Here is a 25,456-nt window from a genome sequence, read left to right on the forward strand (position 1 = left end):
TAGCTGGGACTACAGGCGCCCGCCACCACGCCCAGCTAATTTTTTGTATTTTTAGTAGAGACAGGGTTTCATCGTGGTCTCGATCTCCTGACCTCGTGATCCGCCCGCCTCGGCCTCCCAAAGTGCTGGGATTACAAGCGTGAGCCACCGCGCCCGGCCTAAACCTCTTTTCTTTATAAACTATCTGGTCTCCGGTATCTTTATAGCAACACAAATGGACTAACATAGACTCTATTTCCAAATAAGATCATATTCTGAGGCACAGAGCTCAGGCACTTTCTGTGTCCCTCCATTTCACCCCATTTCCTCACTCCAACTCTCCCTAGTCGCCTTCATCTCTAACTTGGATGTTCTTCCAATTGGGATTCCCCACAAGTCCTCTCAGCCCCTTTAATCCAGTGTCCATATCACAGCCACTATTGGTTTATCATTTTTGTAGGTAGAGGTAGTTCTAGTGACTTCCACTTGGCCTATGCCACCATAACAGCCTTCATTCCACAGGTCAGGGACCCAATGTAGAGATTCTGCTAGTTGCTGAGTATGTCTATTCTAATTCTGCATTCTAAAACGCAGGTTCCATTCCTGTGTAATAATCACAGGATCATTCGAGGGACCCATGGGACTCACTGTGAAATTGACCTGAGCTAAAACTCTATAAGTTCTTACTCTGACTGGTGGACCACAGTAATGTTTTGAGCCTCCTGGAATTAGCATCAATTCAGTGTCCAGTAATCCCTAAACTGTCTGATTATTTTCCCTTTCCCCAGTGCAGTTACCCCAGTAAATAGCCATGGGTCCATTGAGGGAAGACTGGGAAAAAAATAAACAATATAAACCTGGCAATGTGGTAGGGTTCTTCCTCAAAGGGAACCCAGCCTCTCCTTCATTGAAGAGATTCTGGACCTATAAACTAGCTCAAGTCTAGGAAATGATTCAGAGGCTATGACTCAATTGTGGTGACTTAAGATAGACTTCTGTTGGCTGAGCACGGTGGCTCACGCCTATAATCCCGGCACTTTGGGAGACCGAGACGGGGGGATCATCTGAGGTCAGGAGTTTGAGACCAGCCTGGCCAACTTGGTGAAACCCGGTCTCTACTAAAAATACAAAAATTAGCCGGGCATGGTGGCAGGCGCCTGTAATCCCAGCTACTTGGGAGGGTGAGGCAGGAGAATTGCTTGAACCCAAGAGGCAGAGGTTGCAGTGAGCCGAGATGGTGCCCCTGCGCTCCCCAGCCTGGGTGACAGAGAGAGATTTGGTCTCAAAAAAAAAAAAAAAAGACTGTTTACTCAGCCTAGAACTCTTCCACTTACATAAATCAAATAAGAATTTAGTAGACTGCCATCTATTTCTTCCATAGGTACACAATGATCAACCAGCCAATGCCATAGGTCTCTTGAGTCAGAAAATTCTTGTTAATTTTTGTTTTATAAAATTTTTGTAGAGATAGAGTCTCACTATATTGCCCAGGCTGGTCTCAAACTCCTGGCCTCAAGCAATCCTCCTGACTCTGCCTCCCAAAGTTCTGGGATTACAGGCATGTGCCAGTGTTCCTGGCCTGAGTCCAACAATTCTGATGGCTGCTTTGACTCTGCTGTCCATTACAGCATAACCATGCCATGCTATCTTTGGTGATTGTCACCATTTGGCCCCTGCTACCCTGGGATCAAATTAACCCCACTGCCTCTAGGGGTCCCAGTTTGATGCTAGCAGTTCCCACTGTACATTCTGACCTACAAAGAAGAGAAACCAAATTTGTGGGCCTCCTTCTCAAAAATCTATTTCTCACAATCATGGTCAAAGTGTGTTCTCTTGACTCCTCCAGGGTGGGTGGGTGGGGCTTATATGATAAATCCACCCTAACATTCCAATCTCCCTGAGCCTTTGAATCCCTTCCTCCACAGTACACTGAGGCAGTTCTGGCATTTTGACTTTAATGTAGGCCATCTTCGAGTCCATGTTCAGCAAACCAACTAAACTGTTAAGAGTCCTTTCTAACCCCTCAAATATTGAATCCAGAATCTCTGCTTAGTAGGCCAATATCAATAAAGTTGTCCTGACTCAACTTTATAGTCCTACCACCATATCCTACACTCTAAGATCCATTCCCACATATATTCCCCAGATTTCTGTCTGTATAGACTGGGAAAACCATGGAGTCCTTTTGGTATGCAGGGTACCTCCTCATGGATCATAATTTGTACCTCACTCTTTGGTGCCAACTGGAACTTGAGTCTAGTTATACATCTAGGAGCAAAGCAGGTAGCAAGGGCAGGCCCTGAGGAAGATGAGTGATGCCTGGTAAGGAATACCTCTGAAGAGACCATTACAGATCCTTCAGGCAAAGTAGGATTAACCTTCTCAGACAGAAGTAGAAGGGCTGCTTCTACTGGCAAGAAATAACTATGCAGAATTTAGGGGTTCCATTTCACTGGCTTCATCAGGATCCTTTCATATGTCCCCATTCCACTTTTCAGGATCCCACTGCTTCTCAATCAATGCTCTCACCTTATTTTTTAAGAGACAAGGTCTCGCCCTGTTGTCCAGGCTGGAATGCAACGGCAAAATCACAGCTCACTGTAGCCTTGATCTCCCGAGCTCAAGTGATCCTCCCACCTCAGCCTCTGGAGTAGCCAGGACTACAGGCGCATACCACCATGCCCAGCTAATTAAAATAATAATAATCTGTAGAGATGAAATCTTGCTATGTTGCCCAGGCTGGTCTCAAACTCCTGGACTTAAGCAATCCTCCTGCCTTAGACTACTATCTTATTATTCTGAGTTTGACATTTGGGGAAGTGATACATGTGAACCTTTTCCATAAACAACAAAGGGCCGGGAGTAGTGGTTCATGCCTGTAATCCCAGCACTTGGGGAGGCCATGGTGGGAGGACTGTTTGAGGCCAGGAGTTCGAAACTAGCCTGAGCAACATAGTGAAACACCATCTCTACCAAAAAAAAAAAAAAAAATTTTTTTTAATGACAAGGAAGTACAAATACACAACAGATAAAAGAGGAACACTCACTCAAGTGGGCCTTGAAACCTATACTCTGCCTCTTTTCCTCCCTTCCCTCCAGGGACCCTCTGAAAGAACCTCATAAGAACACCACTAGGGCTCCCCAGAGTAGCCTGAAAGCCACCAATTAGTCAACTCTTTTTTTTTAAAGCTATCACCTACAGGAAGAATAGTCAACTCTCTTTACATTACTCATTATTTTCTTACAATCCCAATGATCTGCAGTACTATGTTCAAAAACAATCTGAGTAAGCCAGGCGCGGTGGCTCACACCTGTAATCCCAGCACTTTGGGAGGCTGAGGCAGGCGGAACACCTGAGGTCAGGAGTTCGAGACCAGCCTGGCCAACATAGTGAAACCCCATCTCTACTAAAAATACAAAAAATTAGCTGGGCTTGGTGACAGGAGCCTGTAATCCCAGCTACTCAGGAGGCTGAGGCAGGAGAATTGCTTGAACCCGGGAGGCGGAGGTTGCAGTGAGCTGAGATCATGCCACTGTACTCCAGCCTGGTGACAGAGCAAGACTCTGTCTCAAAAAAAAAAAAAAAAAAAAAAGCAACAAACTACATTGTCTTTTACTCCGTATCCTTCTACTAAGGAGAAATGGGGTAAGGATTTAGTGGAATATACATAAAGTAAAGCTGTGTTTCTTCTATCAGTTAAAATTTCTACTGTTTTACTGATGAAAAGAGGATAGTTCTATTACGCAATAGTCTTAATAAGGGTTTGTTTTAAATTGGTTCCTATTGGTTGGTGAAAAGTAACTGCAGTTTTAAATGGCAAAAATCATTAAACACATAGGATATAAAACGGGGCTTTGAGGTTATGAAGCTTAACTAAGTGTAACCATGCAATCTCTGATGGGTTGGGAGCCTTGGAGATTTAATTATTTTCTTCAAAAGCTATTTTTTGGCAGAGGCTTCCACACCATTTCTAAATTACTTTTTGAAAACATTTACCAAAAGACTAAGGTATGACTACCACATAAAATTATTGTTTAGGGAGACAGAACTTCTGCATGAACTTTCCCCTTTGGGAAAAAGGGTTTAAAAAAACAGAAAGTAACATTTATTTGTGCCTAGGCTAATAGAATGAGACTAAACCCCTTGTTTGTTTTTATTGATTCTTTTTAAGATTGAAACAGACTATTACAACAATATTTGAGATTCCACAGAGAACTGCATGCTTTTGTTATTAAAAGTCTTTTGTTGAAAAATTTGACCTTTACCTCTTATGAACTGAATACAGAGGTTTAAAGCATTTTTGCCAGCACAGTTATTCACAACAACCTTCCAGATGCTTATTTTCTACCTTTTCCTATAGAAGGTAATATTCACTTACCAGAAGGCCATCACCACCACTGAATGATTCAAAGCTTCAGAGCCCAAAAGTGATCAAAACTCACAAATTAGCATAATTAGTCCAAAGTTTGATTTAAATGTCTGAAGAACAGCAAACATCAAATAATATACCAAATAGAATATCATAGTCTCTATGAGGTAATAACTCATCAGCTACAACCACTTAAGACTGAAATTTTCTGTACTTAGTTTCTATTAGTACGACACCTTCATTCTTAATGCTTCTTAGGGCATCACAGGTTTTAGAAATTAATGTATTTTTAGCATTCCACAGTAATGATCACTTTCAAAAACTGCAATATGTATCTGCATGTTACACTGACATACAACACGTAAGTATTTTGTCACACATCAACTTTTAGCCTCAAATAATAGAATACAAAAAGCTATACGGGACAAAACACCACAGAACTTTTGAATATCCCCTTTTCCCAATTGTTAACAGGTAGCGCTTTTTCTAAAGAGAAAGTGACGAAAAATCCAACATTTCTGCATCCAATGTTTGACTCCAACTTTCTACTTTATCGTCTCCTGGTACCACCATATCCTAGAATGAGAGGGGTAAAATTTACATTAGTTTTTAAAAATGCATTAGAATTGCTTATAAAATTACAAGTCATAGATGTTTATTGTTAGCAAATGAATGAGATAGGAGGAAAGGAGAGTGAGCCACTAGGTGGAACTGGGCTGAGCAGGACAGTGCATCGCCTCCTACAGCAACTTTCCCAATCATTGAGCTTACTACACTCACACATGGTTGCTGGGAATGACAGGACCCCAAAAAAGAGGATACATTCTATAGTGGAGCCACCATGGTACAGGTAATACTCAAAGTCTAAGCCAAAAAGACAGAGGCCAGTGGCGCATAAGCCATGCCCTGCTACCTCTCACAACTCCAGTGGTAAGAGACGTAATGTGGGGAGGGTTATGGACTTTAGATGGTTAAGCATTACTTAAGACACTGTGTACACACACACAGGCTACCGGATGACAAGTCTTCCTATCTAGAAAGTCTCTCAGTTATTTTCAGGTTTACATTATTTGGTTTTTATGATTTTCTTTCATATAATTCCCATACATTTCTAGTTCATAGTCATGATTTTTTGCAAGTCTTCTTTCCATCGAGAATGAATTTTTTTCTGTCTTGATGTCTTACCTAGCCGTATATATATTTATTTATTTTTTTTTTTTTTTTATTTTGAAACAGAGTTTTGCTCTTGTTGCCCAGGCTGGAGTCTAATGGCGCAATCTTGGCTCACTGCAACCTCTGCCTCCCGGATTCAAGCGATTCTCCTGCCTCAGCCTCCCAAATAGCTGGGATTACCAGCATGTGCCACTACACCCAGCTAATTTTTGTATTTTTAGCAGAGACGGGGTTTCACCATGTTGGGCAGGCCGGTCTCGAACTCCTGACCTCAGGTGATCCACCTATCTCGGCTTCCCAAAGTGCTGGGATTACAGGTGTGAGCCACCGTGCCTGGCCTTACCTAGTCATATTTTTATATATTCTCCCAACTTCTTTTTTTCTCCCCAGAAGTACCCGCTATCTCATACTGTAACACCATAGATTAGTTTTGCCTGTTTTTGCATGTGTATTTTATAAAATGTAACTGCTATCATCATAGTGTATATATTCTTTTGTGTCTGGCTTCTTTATATTTGGTAGATCTATCTATGTTATTGCACACAACTGCTTATTTTCTTAGTTGCACAGTAACCCACTGCAATACAGCAAACATAACTCAATTTATTCATCCATTTTACTGCTGATGGATACGTGGACTGTTTCCAGTTTTGGGCAATTATGAATAGGGATGCTATGAACAGTCTTGTGCTTATCTGCCAGCATACAAGTGTATGCATTTCTGTGGCGATGTATCTTGACAGCAAAACTGCTCTGTCCTAGGTATGCATAGGTTCAATTTTAGGAGGTAGTACCAGTTTTTTTAATTGAATGTATCAATGTATATCCAAACCAGCATTATGAGAATTCTACTCACATTTTAAAACATATTTAAATATATTTTTCTATCAATTTCAAGAATTAATCATTGTTCTGTAACTTCCTTCTCCTGAAAGACAAATCTACTCCAGAGCAATCTCTCATGGCCTCCTTACCCAGCAGCTCCCATTTTCTGCCATTTAGGCTTGATGTTTAATCCAGTTATTCCTTTGTTTTTTTATATCTTTGCTTTTTACAAAATATCCTCTGAGCATTCCAATAAACATTATAATCATATTTTTGAAAATTAAAGTATACCTCAATATCTTTTTTGAATGCTACTGAATTTTAATTTTAAGCTTCTACTTAGAAAAGTCTAGTTTAGAACTTAAAGGATCTCTAGAGATCACAGAATTAAATATATGTGGAAGCTAGCATCCAGTAAGGTTCAAGTTAAAACCTTGGTCTATGGTAGAGCTAAGCCTACCCTGTTTGTTTTTTAAAGAATGTTTAGAAGTGGGATCTCAGTTAATTGTGCTATTAATATTTTTGGTAGGTACACCAAATAAAACCATGGCTGCTAAATAGATAATCATCTTCTAAAGTTCCCAAACTATTTCTGTACTTTACTCCTAGGTAAAGGGAACTTGTATTTTTTGCTCTTACCTGATGCAGTTCTGGTTTTCGTATCTGAGTTTGAACATGCCGAATAGCTGGCCAAGCCTCCACGAAGGGGTGAGTAAGCCCTATTCCATGTGCCAGGGTAGGAGGGAGGATAGGACGGGTAGTACCACGAGTCTGAGAAGGGTGTTGCAGCTCTTTAAAGGGATAAAAGTAGGTTAGGCATTTTTTCTTGTGGCTGTAATTTTTAAATACCTTCCTGTTCCTAAACTGTCAGAAAAAAGTATCTTTATCAAGTATTTTTTCCTGAATGTTCTGGTATATCAGAGTTAACATGAAATAAAAACCGTTTCATATTTCTGCCGTTATTATCATCATTGCTATAGGGGAAAAGTGACAGGGAGTCAATGCTCTTTCTGCATTTGCACTCAAATAAAATCTAAACTTAAACTACCATTAATACTTCATATTCCAAAATCTGGCCCCAAGCTCTTTCCAGCCTTACTTTTATCATTCTCCTACCAAACCAGACTAAGTGTTCCCCAAATGCTGTATTCTTTCCTGCCTTATTTTCTCAGATGTCAACTAAACAGTCTTTTTCTTATCTCATAATATCTATGAGGGTGAAATAGGAAGAAACACAATGAAAGAAAATTACACAATAGTAATCAAAACACATATAGTGTACCTTCCCCCTTCCCAGAGATCTTATTTAATAGGCTAATGTCACAATTTATTTTCCTTAGCAAAACTAAATGCAGTTAAACTGTAAGCAAAACAAGCCTCTTGAATTAAAGAGGAAGTGCAATCAATGCAAAAAGCTTACCTATTGCTGCCAAACAAATATCCTAGTATTCCACCAGTTCCCAAGCCAGTCCAGAACCCTGGTCCTGAATTTTCATATCCTTGTTGTCCTGTAAAAGCACTGCCAAAACCAGAAGTTGCACCATGGCCAGTATTCTGCGGTCCTTAAAATAAAAATGATTTATTATGTATCGTCACTTAAACATGACAGTCGACAAAAGCAAAGATAATATAACATTTCAATTATTTCATCTGTACTGAATTATTAATAATACTCAGGCATCAAGTTATTAACAAGTTGTATTCAAAAAAGTATTTGTAAAATACTGGTTTATAATGAAGGAGAGCATTTCCCACAGATATGGGAGGAGATAGATTTTGGGACTGGGGAGGGTCTTGCTATAAAATGACATCTGCCCTGCTCAATCGGCTACTAGAAAATCACCCCACTTTTCAGGGTTACTTTCTCTCTGCAGTACAAACTCTAAGTGGAGTCCCTAAGAGCTCCATATGAGAGCTGTGCCTCAGTCTCTAACCGAGGAATCCAAGGAGAGGCAGCCAGATATTTATTTCTGTCAGTTGGGAAGTCAGATCTCAAAGGGACCCAAAAAGTATCTTCTGCTCAGAGGAAGTTTTAACTGATGTATACATATATATAAGAAAGTGTGCTAATCTTACACGTATGGCACAACAAATTTGTACATATGTACCTATCCATGTAACCACCACCCACACCAATAACCATTTCTGGCACCCCAGAAGGCTCCCTCATGACAACTCCTAATAGATTCCCATCTATGTCAGAGATCAGCACTACTTTGACTTCTCTTACCATACTTTAATTCTGTCCATTCATGAACTTTTTCTAAACAGGATCACAAAGTATGTATTCTGTGTCTGGCACATCATTATGTCTATGGGAGTCAATCCTACCATTGCATTATCAGTTTTTTTCTTAACTCATGTGTCTTCCACCGTGTGAAAAATTTACACAGTCCCATTCTAATGTTTATGGATATTCCACCTCCATTTTTTGGCAGTTATAAATAAAACTGCTATGAACATTCCTGTGCATCTTTCTTGGTGCACCATGCATTCACTTCTCCCAGGTATTTATGTAGGAATAGAATTGGGTATGCATATGTTTGGGTTGTTTTACCATTTTAACTCCTACCAGCAAAGTATGAAAGTTCCAGTCACTCTACATCCTTGCCCATACTTGGTACTCTGTCTTTTTAATGTTAGCCATTATGGTGGTTATGGAGATTAAAAATAATCTCCCTGTGGTTTTCATCAGCATTTCTCTGAAGACTAATGATGCTAAGCACCTTTTCTTATTTCTATTGACCATGTAAATCATGGGTTGGGACCCCAGTACTGGTCCATAGCCTGTTAGGAACTGAGCCACACAGCAGGAGGTGAGCAGCAGGCAAGCGACTGAAGCTTCATCTCTATTTAAAGCCACTCCCCCATCACTTGCATTACTACCTGAGCTCGGCCTCCTGTCAGATCAGCAGCAGCATTAGATTCTCATAGGAGCACAAACCCTACTGTGAACTGCACATGCGAGGGATCTAGGTTGCATGCTCCTTATGAGAATCTAATGCCTGATGATCTGTCACTGTGTCCCATCACCCCCAGATGGGACCATCCAGTTGCAGGAAAACAAGCTCAGGGTTCCCTCTGATTCTACATTACATGAGTTGTTATTTCATTATATATTACAATGTAATAACAACATAAATAAAGTACACAATAAATGTAATATGCTTGAATCATCCCAAAACCTTCTCTCCCCACCCCACCCCACCCCAACCCCCCTAGTCCGTGGAAAAATTGTCTTCCACAAAACTGGTCCCTGGTGCCAAAAAGGCTGGGGACTGGTGAAGTAGATGTCTTCTCTTATTATAAAATGGCCATTCAAGTCCTCTTTGGAGGGCTTGTCTGCCTGTTGCTCAGATTTACAGGAGTTCATTTTATGTTCTAGACACATATATATGCCGGAAATATGTTTTATAAATTTTTCCCAGTCTGTAGCTTGCCTTTTCACTCTCCTAATAATGCCTTTTGATGATTAGATGTTCTTAATTTAAATAAAGTCTAATTTATCCATGTTTTCTTTCATGGCTAGTACTTTTTATGTTCTGTTTAAGAAATCTTTACCTATCCTAAGGTCATAACAAATATTCTCCTATGTTTTATTCTGGAAACTTAATTGTTTCACCTTTTACGTTCAGATTTATAATACTTAAAGAATTAATTTTTATGTATAGTGTGAGACGGGTAAGAGCAAATGATTATTAGCAAAGTTGATCAAGTTTCTCTGATTAAGAGCACCTATAATTTAATCAGGCATTTTTTTTTTTTTTTTTTTTTGAGACAGGGTCTCACTCTGTCACTCAGCCTGGAGTGCAGTGGCGCGATCTCTGCTCACTGCAACGTCCACCTCCTGGGTTCAAGTGATTCTCATGCCTCAGTCTCCCAAGCAGCTGGAATTACAGGTGCCCGCCACAACACCCGGCTAATTTTTGTATTTTTAGTAAGAGACGGCGTTTTACCATCTTGGCCAGGCTGGTCTCAAACTCCCGACCTCAAGTGATCTGCCCACTCCGGTCTCCCAAAGTGCTGGGATTACAGGCGTGAGCCACCGCGCCCGGCCAATCAGGCATTAACATAGCAACACAATATACCTTGGGAGAGAGCTGAACAGAAGAGGTAAAAGAAGTTGAAAGTGAAAAACAAAATGAGAAGACAAACCTCCTTTGGTCTCCCAATGCAACGATTTTCTATTTCAGAACCAAGCACAGGATGCACTAACCTCACACCCGCCCTATTTATGGCCACTGCGAGGGAAATATACCTGTGAACTCAGACTTAAAGCCTGGGGGAGGAGGTCCTGCTGAGTTGGTGAATCTCTGGTAACGGTGGGAAAATGGAGGATACTCAGAGTACGGTGGAGGAGAATACTGCCCGTCACTCAGGAACAGCTTATAGACTACAAAGGCGATCCCAAGGAGCACCACGATGGTAATCAATCCACTCATGTTACAGGAATCCGACGAGTACCACTTATTATAATAATCAGAAAAAGAGGCAAAGCCGTGCTGCTTTCCAGACTCCTTCAGTTTCTGCAGGCCAAGTTCCGTATAATCTAAATTGTACTCCAAGCCACAAGAACCTCTTAGTACATACTGGTCTTCAGAGGACTCATAGCCTTCACAGCTCACCACAGTTTTTCCAAATTTGTATGCAATATCTAAGTCCGTCTTACATTCCCACTGTGAAGAAAAATAAAAACAGACTATTAGAAACAAACATTTTTTTCATTTAATATATGTTACTTGGAGGCCGGGCGCGGTGGCTCACACCTGTAATCTCAGCACTTTGGGAGGCCGAGGAGGGTGGATCACGCGGTCAAGAGTTCGAGACCCGCCTGGCCAAGATGGTGAAACCCCATCTCTACTAAAAATACAAAAATTAGCCAGGCGCAGTGGCAGGCGCCTATAATCCCAGCTACTAAGGAGGCTGAGGCAGGAGAATCACTTGAACCCGGGAGGCGGAGGTTGCAGTGAGCTGAGATCGTGCCACTGCACTCTAGCCTGGGCAACAGAGCAAGACACCGTCTCAAAAAAAAAGAAAAATGTTACTTGGGCTATATATCTGTCATAAAATTGCAAAATGATCTGCAAAATTCACAACGGTAAGTATTCATGTCTAAGGGAGGGAAAATGAGGGGCTTCAAAGATAATGGTGGGCTCGATAGTGGGTATATGAGTATTCGTTTTATTACTATGCTTTATTCTTTACATATACATGTTATATATCCATCTGAACATATTAAGTATTCTACAATTTATAAAATTTAAGCAAACTGCCAAAATGTCAACTTTTTGCCACTGTTAAGATGCTTTCTTTAAAAATACAGATTTCTTAAAAGATATTAAGGCTCAAAACAGCATCATATATGAATGTCTGGTAGCTACACAAAGCAACAGAGATATTACATAACCTTCAGAGAAAAAAACTTTTCTACATAAATTTTATAAAACCATGGACTAACTTTCCAGGGTCCAATTCTATGTAATTCTCTTGTATTTTTTAAATATATTTAGAAAAATGCAAAAAGAACCCAGGCTAGCCCCAAAAATGTCCACCTTAAAAAAATATATGCCGAAGTTTGGTCTACATTCTATATTTTGTGGTGAAAAGGCAATATGCTTCTTTAACTCTTAAGATACAAGCTAAAGGCTGGGCGTGGTGGTTCATGCTTGTAATCCCAGCACTTTGGGAGGCCAAGGTGGGTGGATCACCTGAGGTCAGGAGTTCAAGAACAGCTTGGCCAAAATGGCAAAACCCCATCTCTACTAAAAATGCAAAAATGAGGGGCATGGTGGTGGGCGCATGGTGGTGGGCGCCTGTAATCCCAGCTACTTCAAAAATAGAGGCTGAGGCAGGAGAATGACTTGAACCCGGAGGCAGATGTTGCAGTGAGCCAAGATCATGTCACTGTACTCCAGACTGGGCGACAGAGGGAGACTCCGTCTCAAAAAAATAAGAAAAAGATACAAGCTAAAGTAGATTTAATTGGTTCTGTTGCCCTTCTGCAAATTTTTGTACAAATTATTTTCCTCTGTCAAGTTCAGACACACTATTTTACTTCATTTATAACAGCCTTATTGAAATATAATTCACACATACCATACAATTCACTCATTTCAATGGTTTTAGTATATTCACAGTTGTGCTACTGTCACCACAATCAATTTTAGAATATTTTCATCACCCCAAAGAAATCTTGTACCTATTAGCAGTCACTCTCCATTCTCCCCCCGCACACCTCCCAACCAACTTTCTGTCTATATGGATTTCCCTAACTGGACAGTTCACAGGAATGTAATAATAAAATATGTGGTCTTCTGTGACTGGCTTCTTTCACTTAGCATAACATTTTCAAGATTCATCCACGTTGTAGCATGCATTGGTATTTCACTTTTTTATGGCTAAATAATATTTCTTTGCATGGATATACCACCTTTTATTTATCATTCATTAGTAATGGACATTTGAATTGTTTCTACTTTTTGGCTATTATGAATAATGCTGCTATGTACATTTGTATGCAAGTTTTTGTGTGGACATGTGTTTTCAATTCTCTTGGGTGTATATACCTTGGAGTGGAATGACTGAGGCATACATGGTAACTCTACATTTAAACTTTTGAGGAACTGCCAATTTTCCAAAGCAGCTGGACCATTTTACATTCCCAACAGCAGTGTATAAGGGTTCCAATTTCTCGACATCCTCACCAGCCTTGTTATCTTTTTTATTATAGCCTTCCTACTGAGTGTGAAGTGGTATCTTACTGTGGCTTTGATTTGCATTTCTCTGATGGCTAATAATAAGGAACATTTTTCATGTGCTTATTTGTTACTTATATATCTTCCTTGTAGAAATATCTATTCAGATGCTCTGCCATTTTTAACTTGGTTGTTTTCTTACTGAGTTGTAAGAGTTATTTTATATTCTAAATACAAGTCCCTCACCAATTATGATTTGCTAAGCTTCCTCCCATTCTGTAGGTTGTCTTTTCACTTTCTTGATGATGCCCTTTGATGGTCAAAAGTTTTTCATTTGGATAAGATGCAGTTTTTCTTTTGTTGCTGTTACTACACTGTTTTTAAAATAATTTTATTTGGAGGAAGATTTGTAAGTTTGTTGATTTAGGTAACTATAACAAGCTAAACTTGTATTGGTATTTCATGTTAACTACCACTTCCTTAACTGTGCGTACTACAAGTAGCTTCTAAGTGCTGTATTTAAATTTCATCTCTTGGAATAGAAGGAGTTTCTAAATGGCCTCTCTCCTGCTACTAAACATAAGCCAATGTATGATATGCTCAACACTCCTTTGCTCATGCTATTCCCTTCTCTAGCCTTTCCTCTCTAAAAATGTTATCATTCCTTCCTAACACAACACAAATTCCTCATCCTTTAAGTCCCAATGACTCCAACCAGACGTGACTTTATAATGTTGTGTTGGGACCTACATGTAATCTGAGTGCCTGTCTTATCTCTTCTACTAGTGAGAGAGTTTCTTCATTCTACCTTATTCATTTTTGTATATTGCAATTAATACATGTTTAATGAATGACATCACTGTTACTGCCTTTTTTTCCCATCAAGACTCTAAAAGTCGTAAGTAAAGTGGGAGTAAGACTTCCGCTATAACCCAGAGAATTCTATGATTCAACTTAGCAGTACTGGGGGAAAATATTGTGAAGTAAGTATCACCCAGTACACATCAACTTCCTCTCTGAATTGCAAAGACCATGCATAAAGGTTGTATCAAACAAGACATGGAGAGGGGAAATCGTTAACACAAGTTTCTTGCCTTGTGACCAGTCGTCTTAAATCCCTTTTGAAAGCAGTCAGAATACAAAGTAGAAATATGTAACTAGTGATTTAAACTGAATTCATTTAATAAAATCTATATCTAAAGCATATTCAGTTTTGGAACTTCAAGGAGATGCTCTGCTCATATACAAAACACCAGCGTCCCAAAGGCAATAAATGAAACCTGCTGAAATGCTTCCATTCAAAAGTAACCACCCTCAGTTCTAAGACAATTTTAAAATCAAGTGCTAAAAGCACAATAGAGATATATGAACCCCTACTATTTACAATCTATAATTCCTAATTATCTTAACTTTGTCTTAAGGGTAGGTTGGTATTCTTTGAGGAATGACAGGAAAATGACAACCATAAGAGATCCCCTATCCCTCACCCTCAAGTATATAAAAAGTTGTGAAAATTTACAAATATCTTAGAAGGAGGTCACGGTACAAAAACTTAAATGAGTATTTTCAGGCTTTAAAATCAGTTCATTTCTTTTGGAGTCCATTTCTTCCACAGGAAGAGTGATTTACCTACATATTTTAGGCTGATCTGAGATTTCTGTAGGTACTCCCTCAAAATACTGAATAATGTCCCAATAAACAATTTACTGAATAAAAACCCCATTTAGACAGCCATCACTGTAGTGGATATTACCTGTACATCATACCCATCCCAGCCTTTGTTCTGACACTGTATGACTTTTGGGGTATAAGAATCACAACCAGCTGTGCCTCCAACACACTTCAACTGTGGGATGGGATCCAGCCTGCGGGAGGTGGTATAGCGGTCATAGTGGAGGGTAAGAGCCTTTACATCCCGCAGCAACATTCTGTCTGAAACAGCAAGAAAACAGAGGAACAGAAAGTAAGTATCGTGCCAGAGAAAGAAAGGTTCATCCTAATGAAACTCTCGTCGTAGGAAATGCCTTTCTTGCCTTCTGAGGATGGCTAAGAGAGGATGAATCTATTTCTCAAAGCTATCCCAACAACATTCAGGCCTTCTGAGCAAAATTCAGAAGGTCACACTTTTAAGATCTCCCTGCATTTCAGGCCAGATGCTTCTACAGCACAAGTTGTACATCATTTTTGCTAAATCAAAAGAACAAGAAGTTCATTAACCTGAAACACTGTACTACTGTGTAATAATAATAGTGGTTAATTAAAATGGCAAAAATACAAGCATGTTCCTGAAGCACATTTAATGCTTTAAATGTCCATCAACAGATGAAGAGATTAACATATTCTATTACACTGGAATATTACATAGCAGTTAAAATCAGTGAACTAGAATTTATGTATCAAACTAGATAGAAGGCAAAAACATTTTAAACAAAATACAAGTTGCAGAATGTTTTGTATGATAGCTTTACATAAACCTTTAAAAAAGGCAAAACAGTACTACATAGTTAATGTCTATATACGTATATAATAACAACATGAAAACATGTATGGGAAGGATTTAACACCAAATTCAAATAAGTAGCTAGTCTAGGGAGAGAGAAAGGAAAGAGATTTTAGCTCTATTCCTAATGTTTTATTACTGGGAGCGGGGGATTTGTAGCAAATATTGCAAAATGTAAAGATTCAATAAAACTGGGTGATGACTACATGTAGGTTCATTGTACACTTCTGTATGTTTAAATACTTTAGGTATTTCACAATTTTAAAAATCAAAACTATTTAAACTATTTCACAAACTAAAAAATTTAAAACATACTGACAAGAGACTTTGAAAGGAGGAGTCAAAACAATAAAATTATGTCTGGCATTCATGTGCAAAAATGAATTTCTAGGTTGGGTGTGGTGGCTCACATCTGTAATCTCACTCACTTTGGGAGGCTGAGGCAGGTGGATCACCTGAGGTGAGGAGTTCGAGACCAGCCTGGCCAACACGGCGAAACCCCATCTCTACTAAATATACAAAATTAGCCAGGAGTGGTGGCACATGCCTGTAATCCCAGCTACTTGGGAGGCTGAGGCGGGAGAATCGCTTGAACCTGGGAGGAGGAGGTTGCAGTGAACCAAGATCACATCATTGCACTCCAGCCTAGGCAACAAGAATGAAACTCCATCTCAAAAAAAAAAATGAATTTCTATGCATTATTGGAAAATAAGGACAAAGTCTTCCTATTTATCATGTTGTGGATTATTGATGGAAGATGGTGTGGATTGGCTCAGTCAACATCCACTTCACCCTCAGACAGGTGTGCCTTCCTGCAAAGCAAAAGGAATCCCAAAACCTCTTGCAGCTATAGTTGCCAAAAGCAATTTCAGTTCTGCTAACCAGAGGGACTCGAGCAAAATCTGGAAAGCAGACCCTAGACTTATACAGTGCTCTGTCCTTCAGCTAGTAAACACAGGCATGGAGACCATGAGTTTTCAAACTCATAGTATCCTCTAATCAGCTTCCTGGCTGTCGTGAAGCTTGACATGAGCAATCTATTTTTCAATGTGGCAGATGTAATAGGCATCGCTTTCTACCATTTTGTGAGTACCCAATTCCCTATATTCACCCTGTCAAATTAGCAGAATTTGCAGCCTCCGAAAATTCTACTAAAACTATAATAAATACATTGTTTTGATGATGTGAATGACTGTGGTCAGGTAAAACCAAAGAGATGACAGCAGAATTTTGGAAGGAGAAAGCAAATGGACTAGTGGTAGATGACTAGACCTAAGTGAAAGACAAATGCCAGAACAGCAAAGGGGGGAAACTGAGAATCAACCTGATGTACGTAACAGAATCCCTAAAAAAAAGCGGGAAATGGCAGCTCTGGAATGGGAGATGCCTGGAATACACACTACAGGGTGAAAGCTACTTGAGAGGAAGCCATATCCCCAGATCCTCTCCCCAACTCCACACTGTTCTAACTCCCTCTTCCCCACTAAGGAAACTGTCTGGAGATGTATTCTCTGGAGAGGATAAAACTGAAGGGATTTGCATTGGGGACCATCTGGCATAGTAAAGGGCATGGGTACAAAAACAACCAAACAGGGAACTCAAGTGACTGTGTGCACTCTGACTGCTAAAAGCACGGTTCTCCTTCCCCACATGGTGCACAAAATGCTAAAAGCCATCCCCTTGTCCTCTGTGGGAGACTAGATGACTATTCCCTTGGTAATCTAACCAAGAAGAAGTACCTAAATACACTGACATCAGGAACTTCCTCCAAAAAAGAGCAACCTAGGTCACCCTGTTGTGAAGTTCAAAATCAAAAGTGCAACTGCACACTGATAGCTTCCAATGAGCTTTTTGGTTTCCCAGAGTTAACCATGAGCAGGGAGCCAAGGATTACTAAAAATATGAGGAAAGTCCCTGCTATGGTTTGAATGTGTCCCCCAAAGTTCACATGTTGGAAACTTAATCCCCAATGCAACAGTGTTGAAAGATGGAATCTTTAAGAGGGCTCTGACCTCATGAATAGATTAATGCTGTTCTTGCAGGACTGCATTAGTTATCGCAGGAGTGGACTCCTGATAAAAGGATGAGTTAGGCCCCTTTCCCCTCTCTCACTCTCTCCCCTTTCTGCCTTCCACCATGGGATGACGCAGCAAGAAGGCCCTCACCAGATGCCAGCACCTTAATATTGAACTTCTCAGCCTCCAGAACTGTGAGAAATGAATTTAGTTTTTTAATAAATTTCCTAGTCTGTGGTATTGTGTTATAGTAACATTAAACAGACAAAACAGCCCCTAACATGAAATATAGCAACCAGGACAAAACAACAACAAAAGGAAGCAGGAGGAAAAAAGAGACGATGCAGAAGAAGAAAACTTTTTTAAAAACACTCTAATCTCCTCAGAGAGATAAAAGAAAAAGACTGCATTAATAAAACAATCTTTTTAAAAGGAATACTCAGAGAAAAAACAAGAGCTTTTGGAAATTAAAAACAGGACAGCCAAGATTAAAAACAATAGAACTGCCAGGTGCAATGGCTCATGCCTGTAATCCCAGCACTTTGGGAGGCCAAGGCAGGCAGATCACTTGAGCCCAAGAGTTTAAGACCAGCCTAAGCAACACGGCAAAACCCTGTATCTACAAAAAAATTATAACATTAGCCAGGTGTGGTGGCACACACCTGCAGTCCCAGCTACTTAGAAGGCTGAGGTGGGAGAATCACCTGAGCCTGGGGAGGTCGAGGCTGCAGTGAGCCATGCACTCCAGCCTGGGTGATAGAGTGAGACCCTGTCACAAAACATAAATACATACATACATACATATATACATACAACAGAACTGTTAGAAGAAAATCCTCCAGAAAGTAGAGCAAAAAGAGGCTGGGCGTGGTGGCTCATGCCTGTAATCCTTGCACTTTGGGAGGCCGAGACAGGCGGATCACGAGGTCAAGAGATCAAGACCATCCTGGCGAACATGGTGAAACCCCGGCTCTACTAAAAATACAAAAATTAGCTGGGCGTGGTGGCGCGTGCCTGTAGTCCCAGCTACTCGGGGGGCTGAGGCAGGAGAATTGCTTAAACCCAGGAGACAGAGGTTGCAGTGAGCCGAGATTATGCCACTGCACTCCAGCCTGGCGACAGAGCAACGCTCCATCTGAAAAAAAAAAAAAAAAAAAAGGAAAAAGAAAAAAGACAGTAGAGCAAAAAGACATAAAGGAGAGAAAGGCCGGGCACGGTGGCTCACGCGTGTAATCCCAGCACTTTGGGTGGCCGAGGCGGGTGGATCACAAGGTCAGGAGTTTGAGACCAGTCTGGCCAATATGGTGAAACCCCGTCTCTACTAAAAATACAAAAATTAGCCAGGCGTGGTGGCAGGCACTTGTAATCCCAGCTACTCAGGAAGTTGAGGCAGGAGAATCGCTTGAACCCGGGAAGCAGAGGTTGCAGTGAGCCAAGATGGTGCCACTGCACTCCAGCCTGGGAGACAGAGCTAGACTCCGTTTCAAAAAAAAAAAAAAGAAAGAAAAGAAAAAAGATAGTAAGAGGGGGAAAAAAAAAGAGAATTACCAGTTCAGGACCAGTTCAGAAAGTCTAAAAATCCAACAAGGGTTTCAGAAAGAATGAAGAAGGAAATCTGATTAGACAAACTCCAGGCTGTAATTCAAGAAAAGTTCCCACACTGAAGGACTTGAGTTGTCATACTGAAAGGGCCCAACAAATACCCAGGCCTGAGAAACAGACCACACAAAGGCACACAAAAAGTAAATTTTAGAACACTGAAGACAAAAAAAGATTCTACAAAATGCCAGAAGAATAGGGAGAAAACAAGCCATATAGAAAAGACTTAGAAAAGCTTCAGATATCTCAACAGGATAGAAAAAGAAAACGGAGCAATGTATTCAAAAACTCTAAAGGAAAAAGTCTGGCTGGGTTTGCCAACCATCGCTTTGCTAATGGTGGAACAAACTGATGTTACAACATCTCCTATGATGTATTTCCCACAAGTACTTAATATGAATCTAATCAATCTAATAAACTTAAGGTCAATACCCTATCTATATAAAAAAAAAAAAAATATATATATATATATAAAGAGACCTAAATATACTTCCAACCAGGAACCCAATAGGGTTTTTTGGGGAAAGAAATTATGTTAAAGGTCCTGTGGACAATTTTTTTTTTTTTTTTAAAAAGAACACATAGCTTACCAGATAGTAAAGGTTACTACAAAATTATTATCATCGGCCAGGCACGGTGGCACACACCTGTAACCCCAGCACTTTGGGAGGGCAGATCACCTGAGGTCAGGAGTTCGAGATCAGCCTGGCCAACACAGTGAAACCCCATCTCTACTAATAATACAAAAATTAGCTGGACGTGGTGGCACATGCCTGTAGTCCCAGCTACTTGGGAGGCTGAGGCAGGAGAATCACTTGAATCCAGGAGGCGGAGGTTGCAGTGAGCCGATATTGCTGCCACTGCACTCCAGCCTGGGCAACAAGAGTGAAACTCCATCTCAAAAAAAAAAAAAAGCCGGGCACAGTGGCTCACGCCTATAATCCCAGCACTTTGGGAGGCCAAGGCAGACAGATCACGAGGTCAGGAGATCGAGACCATCCTGGCTAACATGGTGAAACCCCGTCTCTACTAAAAATACAAAAAAATTAGCTGGGCGTGGTGGCGGACGCCTGCAGTCCCAGCTGCTTGGGAGGCTGAGGCAGGAGAATGGCGTGAACCCGGGAGGTGGAGCTTGCAGTGAGCTAAGATCGTGCCACTGCACTCCAGCCTGGGAGACAGAGCGAGACTCCACTTCAAAAAAAAAAAAAAGATTATAATTAAAATAGTAGGGAATTGGAACAGAGACAAGGAAATTGTGAAACAAAAGAAAGATCAGAAATAAATCGAGACACATGTGGGAATTCAGTAAGATGAAGTGGTCTTTTTAATTTAGTGGATAAAAGATGTCTTCTTTAATAAATAGCACTGGCATAATTGACTATGCAGCCACAAGAAAATCCACCTAAAGCTATATAAAAATTTAATTCCACACGGGCTACAGATCTAAAATTTCCAAGAACTATATTAAAATAAACTATGTTACATTAAACACAAACTACTACCTCCTCATACATAAAAAATAAGACAATGAAAATGTTCAATGGTTTAGAAAAATCAGACTGTCATCTGGGAAGTGAGGAGTGCCTCTGCCCGGCCACCCATCGTCTGGGAGGTGAGGAGCGCCTCTGCCCGGCCACCCATCGTCTGGGAAGTGAGGAGCGCCTCTGCCCGGCCACCCATCGTCTGGGAAGTGAGGAGCGCCTCTGCCCGGCCACCTATCGTCTGGGAAGAAGTGAGGAGCGTCTCTGCCTGGCCGCTCCGTCTGGGAAGTGAGGAGCTCCTCTGCCCGGCCGCCCCGTGTCTGGGTAGAAGTGAGGAGCTCCTCTGCCTGGCCGCTCCGTCTGGGAGGTCTACCACGGAGGCCAGAAGCAATGTGGGGGCTGGACGTGGTGGCTCACGCCTGTGGTCCCGGCACTCTGGGGGGCGAGGCGGGTTGATCACTTCGGGCTAGGAGTTCGAGACCAGTCTGGCCAACTTGGCGAAACATGAAGAATACAACAGACAAACCAACCAACCAACTCAGTGACAACAAAACAGGTCTACCCTGGAGTCATACTCTAATTTTTTCTATTTTCTTCCCTTTCTGATCCTTTATCCCACTTTCTTTTTCTTCCTCTTCCTTCTCCCTCTTCTTTGTCAAATAGAGGATTGAGTTATTATCACTGATCCATATAAAGTCCCTCTCTCATTTATTTTAACTCCCACCCCCCATTTCTATTCCTCGACTTCCCATGTGCAACCTTCCTAATATGTTTGATACGCATCTTTTTGTTTGTATGTATTTTTAGAAAATGTTTATTGTTTTTGTATGCAAAAATTAATAAAAAAAAAAGAAAAATCAGACTGTATTAATAAACTAAATAACAGAAATAATAAATTGAATTTATTGTAACAGAGTTTCAATAATGCAAAGAACACTGAACTAAGTTGGTGTCACTAACTGGCTGTGACTTTGGCCAAGGCACTTAATTTACCTGTGTAGAAGTTTCCTCACCTACGAAATTAAAATAATATCAACCTGGAAATTTGTTGTGAAGCTTAGATATAATTTATTATCTGGCAGAGTACTTGAAGCATAACAGGTGATCAGGTATGATAAATATTACTGAAAGTTTTAAGATGGAACAGCATTACCATAATCCTATAGCATCTTTCTTCCCTAGAGATTCTTAAGGTCCAAGAACAAAATTCTAATACCCACACCCCACTAGTTACATCAGTCAAGGGACACAGGAGCTCCCTGAACTCCAGACTCATAAATCGAAATCCACGGCAGGTCTCAAACAAGATAAACAAAACCAAACTCCCCTAAACCTGATCATCCCACATTCTTCCACATCTCAGGAAATGGTTAACTCCATGTTTCTAGTTGCTCAAGACAAAAACCTTGGATTTCTCCTCATCTTCTCTCCTCTCACTCCTACATCTAATCCTTCAGAAGATCATGTTAGCTCCACCTTCAAAACAGGTGACAAGAGAATCCAGCTACTCTAACCAACTCTCCACTGCTCCTCCCCTGGGCCAAGCGGTCACCACTCTAAGAACTTACTGTACAATATTAAAATAGATAGCAATATATATTAATTCACTGGTTTCCCTGCTTCCCTCCTACCCTCTTCGGTCTGTTTTCCACAGAGCAGCCCAAATGAGCCTTTAAAGATGTAAGTAATTTCAGGTTATTTACTCCTCCTCCCCACTTCAGGTTTCCAGTCAAATGTCACCCTAACAGTGACTTCCCTGACCAATGTATGTTTTTTAAGTCTCCACTTCTGCCCGCACACTATGTCCTCCTTACCCTGTTTATCATACACGGTGCATACCAATTTTCACAATATAGCATGCTATTTACATGTTTATCTGTTTATTTCTCCCCAATAGAGGTAAAGTCCTTGGAGGCAAGACACTGTTTTGTTCACTGCTATATTCCCAACACCCGGAAGAGTAACTTAATATAAGATTACATTCAATAAGGAATTTTGAAAATTCATTGGTAATCTCTTTAGAATGGTGCTATTTTTTTTTCCAGACAAATTACTGCTCAATGTGAGCTAAAGTAACGCATCCAAGTCAAACAAAAGATAAATTAGGGAGCTGATTAATGCTTTAGCAAAGGACTTAATAAAGAGTATGTCAATAAAGTATCTTCATAAAAAAGTTCCTCAAAGTGCTGGGTGCGGTGGCTCATGCCTGTAATCCCAGCACTTTGCGAGTTCAAGGCGGGCGGATCACCTGAGGTTGGGAGTTCAAGACCAGCCTGACCAACATGGAGAAATCCTGTCTCTACTAAAAATACAAAATGTGCCGGGCATGCTGGTGCATGCCTGTAATCCCAGCTACTCGGGAGGCTGAGGCAGGAAAATCACTTGAACCCAGGAGGCAGAGGTTGCGGTGAGCGGAGATCGCGCCATTGCACTCTAGCCTGGGCGACAAGAGCGAAACTGTCTCAAAAACAAAACAAAACAAAAAAGTTCCTCAAAGTAAACTTTGAAGTAGAATTTACATAAAACAGTTGAGTTTACTCTGCAAAATATTGTGGTACTTTGTGTTCCAGAACAATAGTTTTACAGCGTAGATAAACCAGGAAGTGGTTCATCTTTAATTTAAATTTCGTTCTTCTTTTATAGTTTTTATAGTTCTTCTCACTCTTCAACTGTAAACTTGTTTTATTAAATTTATTTACGAACTGATTCAAAGTTCAACAAATTAAAGTTTCATTCTAGGTTTTCAATTGTAATTCTGATCAAGTCTCCCACTCATACACAACTTTCTAGAAATACAAAAGAAAATTGTACAGACATTTAAATACAACTTGGCTTTTTATTTTTTGGTAATAAAACGTCCACACCAAATGACTACTCAACGTGATGTGCTTGCAAATAGCACCTTCTCTCTCATTTCAGCATGTAAGAATAAAATAGGCTATTACAGAAATAAACCGGTTGCTTAAATTCGACAGTGTAGGCATTTCCAATCACCAAATCACAAAGGCAATATGCTTTCCATGCCATCTTTACTCCGCAAACCAAAAATGATGGTTTTTTTTTTTTTTTTTTTTTAACAGAATTCCAATGTAACAGCATGCGTCATTTATTACACGGAAAAAGTCAATATCTGTATCTAAGTATATAGACATATACGTATTAATTGCACGGAATATTACTGATCCCATGAAAATTCTTTAGACAATTTTAATACCGTACTGATGACATAAAAGAACCTCTTTCCTAGAACCCAATTATCATGTACCATCACCAAAAAAAAAAAAAGAGAAAATTATTTTTTAAATTCTTCTCTACGGTGAAAGCCAATGGGAAGAGCTGGTGCCGCGCGATGTATTTCACTGCAATCGTCAGGTAAGAGGCAGCGGTTCTCATAAAAACGCGGTGGCTCACGCCTGTAATCCCAGCACTTTGGGAGGACGAGGAGGGTGGATCACGAGGTCAGGAGGTCGAGACCAGCCTGGCCAACATAGTGAAACCCCGTCTCTACTAAAAATACAAAAAATACAGGCGGGCACCTGTAATTCCAGCTACTGGTGAGACCGAGGCAGGAGAATCTCTTGAACCCGGGAGACGGAGGTTGCAGTGAGCCGAGATCACGTCATTGCAGTCCAGCCGGGGCGACACTGTGAGACTCCGACTCAAAAAAAAAAAAAAAAAAAGAGTGCAACCTGCGAGGTCTACAGCCCTGTCCGCTAAGGGTGACTCAGAGACTGCCAGTGGCAGGCAATGGCCGGCGATAGCAACAGGCAGCCATGACAACAGCCGGCCACGATGACATCAGGCAGCCATGACAACAAAGCAGATGCGCAGGTGAGTGTCCAGCTCTCCAGTCATACTCAGAGATGAGAAAGACGACAGTGGGCAAATTTCGGGAGTCCGGGGCAGGGAGAAAGGAGACGTTAGGGATCCCCAGCCGTCCCGCCGCGCCCACTCGAGCCGTCCCTACCCGCCTCCCAAGACGCCTGGGAAGAGCAGTGGAACCAGGGAGGGCACGAACAGCGAAGAGGGCAGACATGGGGAATCCGCGCACCCAGGCTCCGGGGAGACGGCGCACGGAAATGCAGGGCAGCCTGCACCGGCTGACGGCGGCGGAAAAGGGCGAGCGAAGCGCCTGAGACCCCGGCAGCACTCACCAGGGTCGTTCCAGCCCAAGGCAGGGCCCGCGGTCAGCAGAAACAAAAGCAGGCCGAGAAGCAAGCAGTGCCCAGCCGCTCCCGGCCCGCAGGCTGCGGCCATGGCGCTCGACGAAGATGGCGCTGGGCTGCCAGATGCCTGCGGGCCGAACCTGGGTGCGGTAGCGCGCCCGACGCTACGCAGCTACACCTCCACCTCTGGCGGCGGCGAAGGGACGGCACGACTGCAGAGCCGCAGCCGCAGCCGCAACGGATCAGTGCGCCAACCCTACGTCACTGACGCTGCGGCCGTGGAGCGCCGTGAGTGGCCGCCGTGGGCCCCCGCCCCTGGAGCACAGCGCGGCTTGGGGCGGGGCAAGGCGGTGTGGGCGGGACCAAGGGCCAAGCGAGGCACGGCTGGAGGCGGGTTCAAGGCGGGGCGCCGCGGTGTGGGCGGGGCCGAGGGCGGCGCGCAGCTTTGTTGTGCCTGGTCTGAGATTCGGGAAGCTTCTGTGCGTAGGCGCTGCAGTTTGAGAGACTGAAAACGTCACGACGCGAAATCTAAGAAATGTAGTCAAATTATGTATTATTAAAACCTCAATAACTGTACCAAGGGAAGTTCTGTGCTTTATTCAGCTCTGTGTGTTCAGCACTTAGCATAGCGCCTGGCACATGGTCAGTGTTCT

At 41.5% G+C, this 25,456-nt stretch overlaps 1 protein-coding gene across 1 annotated transcript; it reads right to left on the minus strand.

Annotated features, from left to right (window-relative positions):
- Positions 1–4,109: 4,109 nt before the first annotated feature.
- SARAF (store-operated calcium entry associated regulatory factor) lies at positions 4,110–25,161 on the minus strand. Its single transcript, XM_055295871.2, has 6 exons — positions 24,792–25,161; positions 14,796–14,974; positions 10,606–11,023; positions 7,768–7,909; positions 6,987–7,138; positions 4,110–4,925 (listed from the first exon to the last, which is right to left on the minus strand). Exons 1-6 carry the CDS (start codon positions 24,892–24,894, stop codon positions 4,900–4,902), a joined length of 1,020 nt encoding a protein of 339 aa, XP_055151846.2. The 5' UTR covers positions 24,895–25,161; the 3' UTR covers positions 4,110–4,899.
- Between the last annotated feature and the right edge of the window lie 295 nt (positions 25,162–25,456).

This window comes from Symphalangus syndactylus, chromosome 10 (genome assembly GCF_028878055.3).
Source record: "Symphalangus syndactylus isolate Jambi chromosome 10, NHGRI_mSymSyn1-v2.1_pri, whole genome shotgun sequence".
NCBI classification, from domain to species: Eukaryota; Metazoa; Chordata; class Mammalia; order Primates; family Hylobatidae; genus Symphalangus; species Symphalangus syndactylus.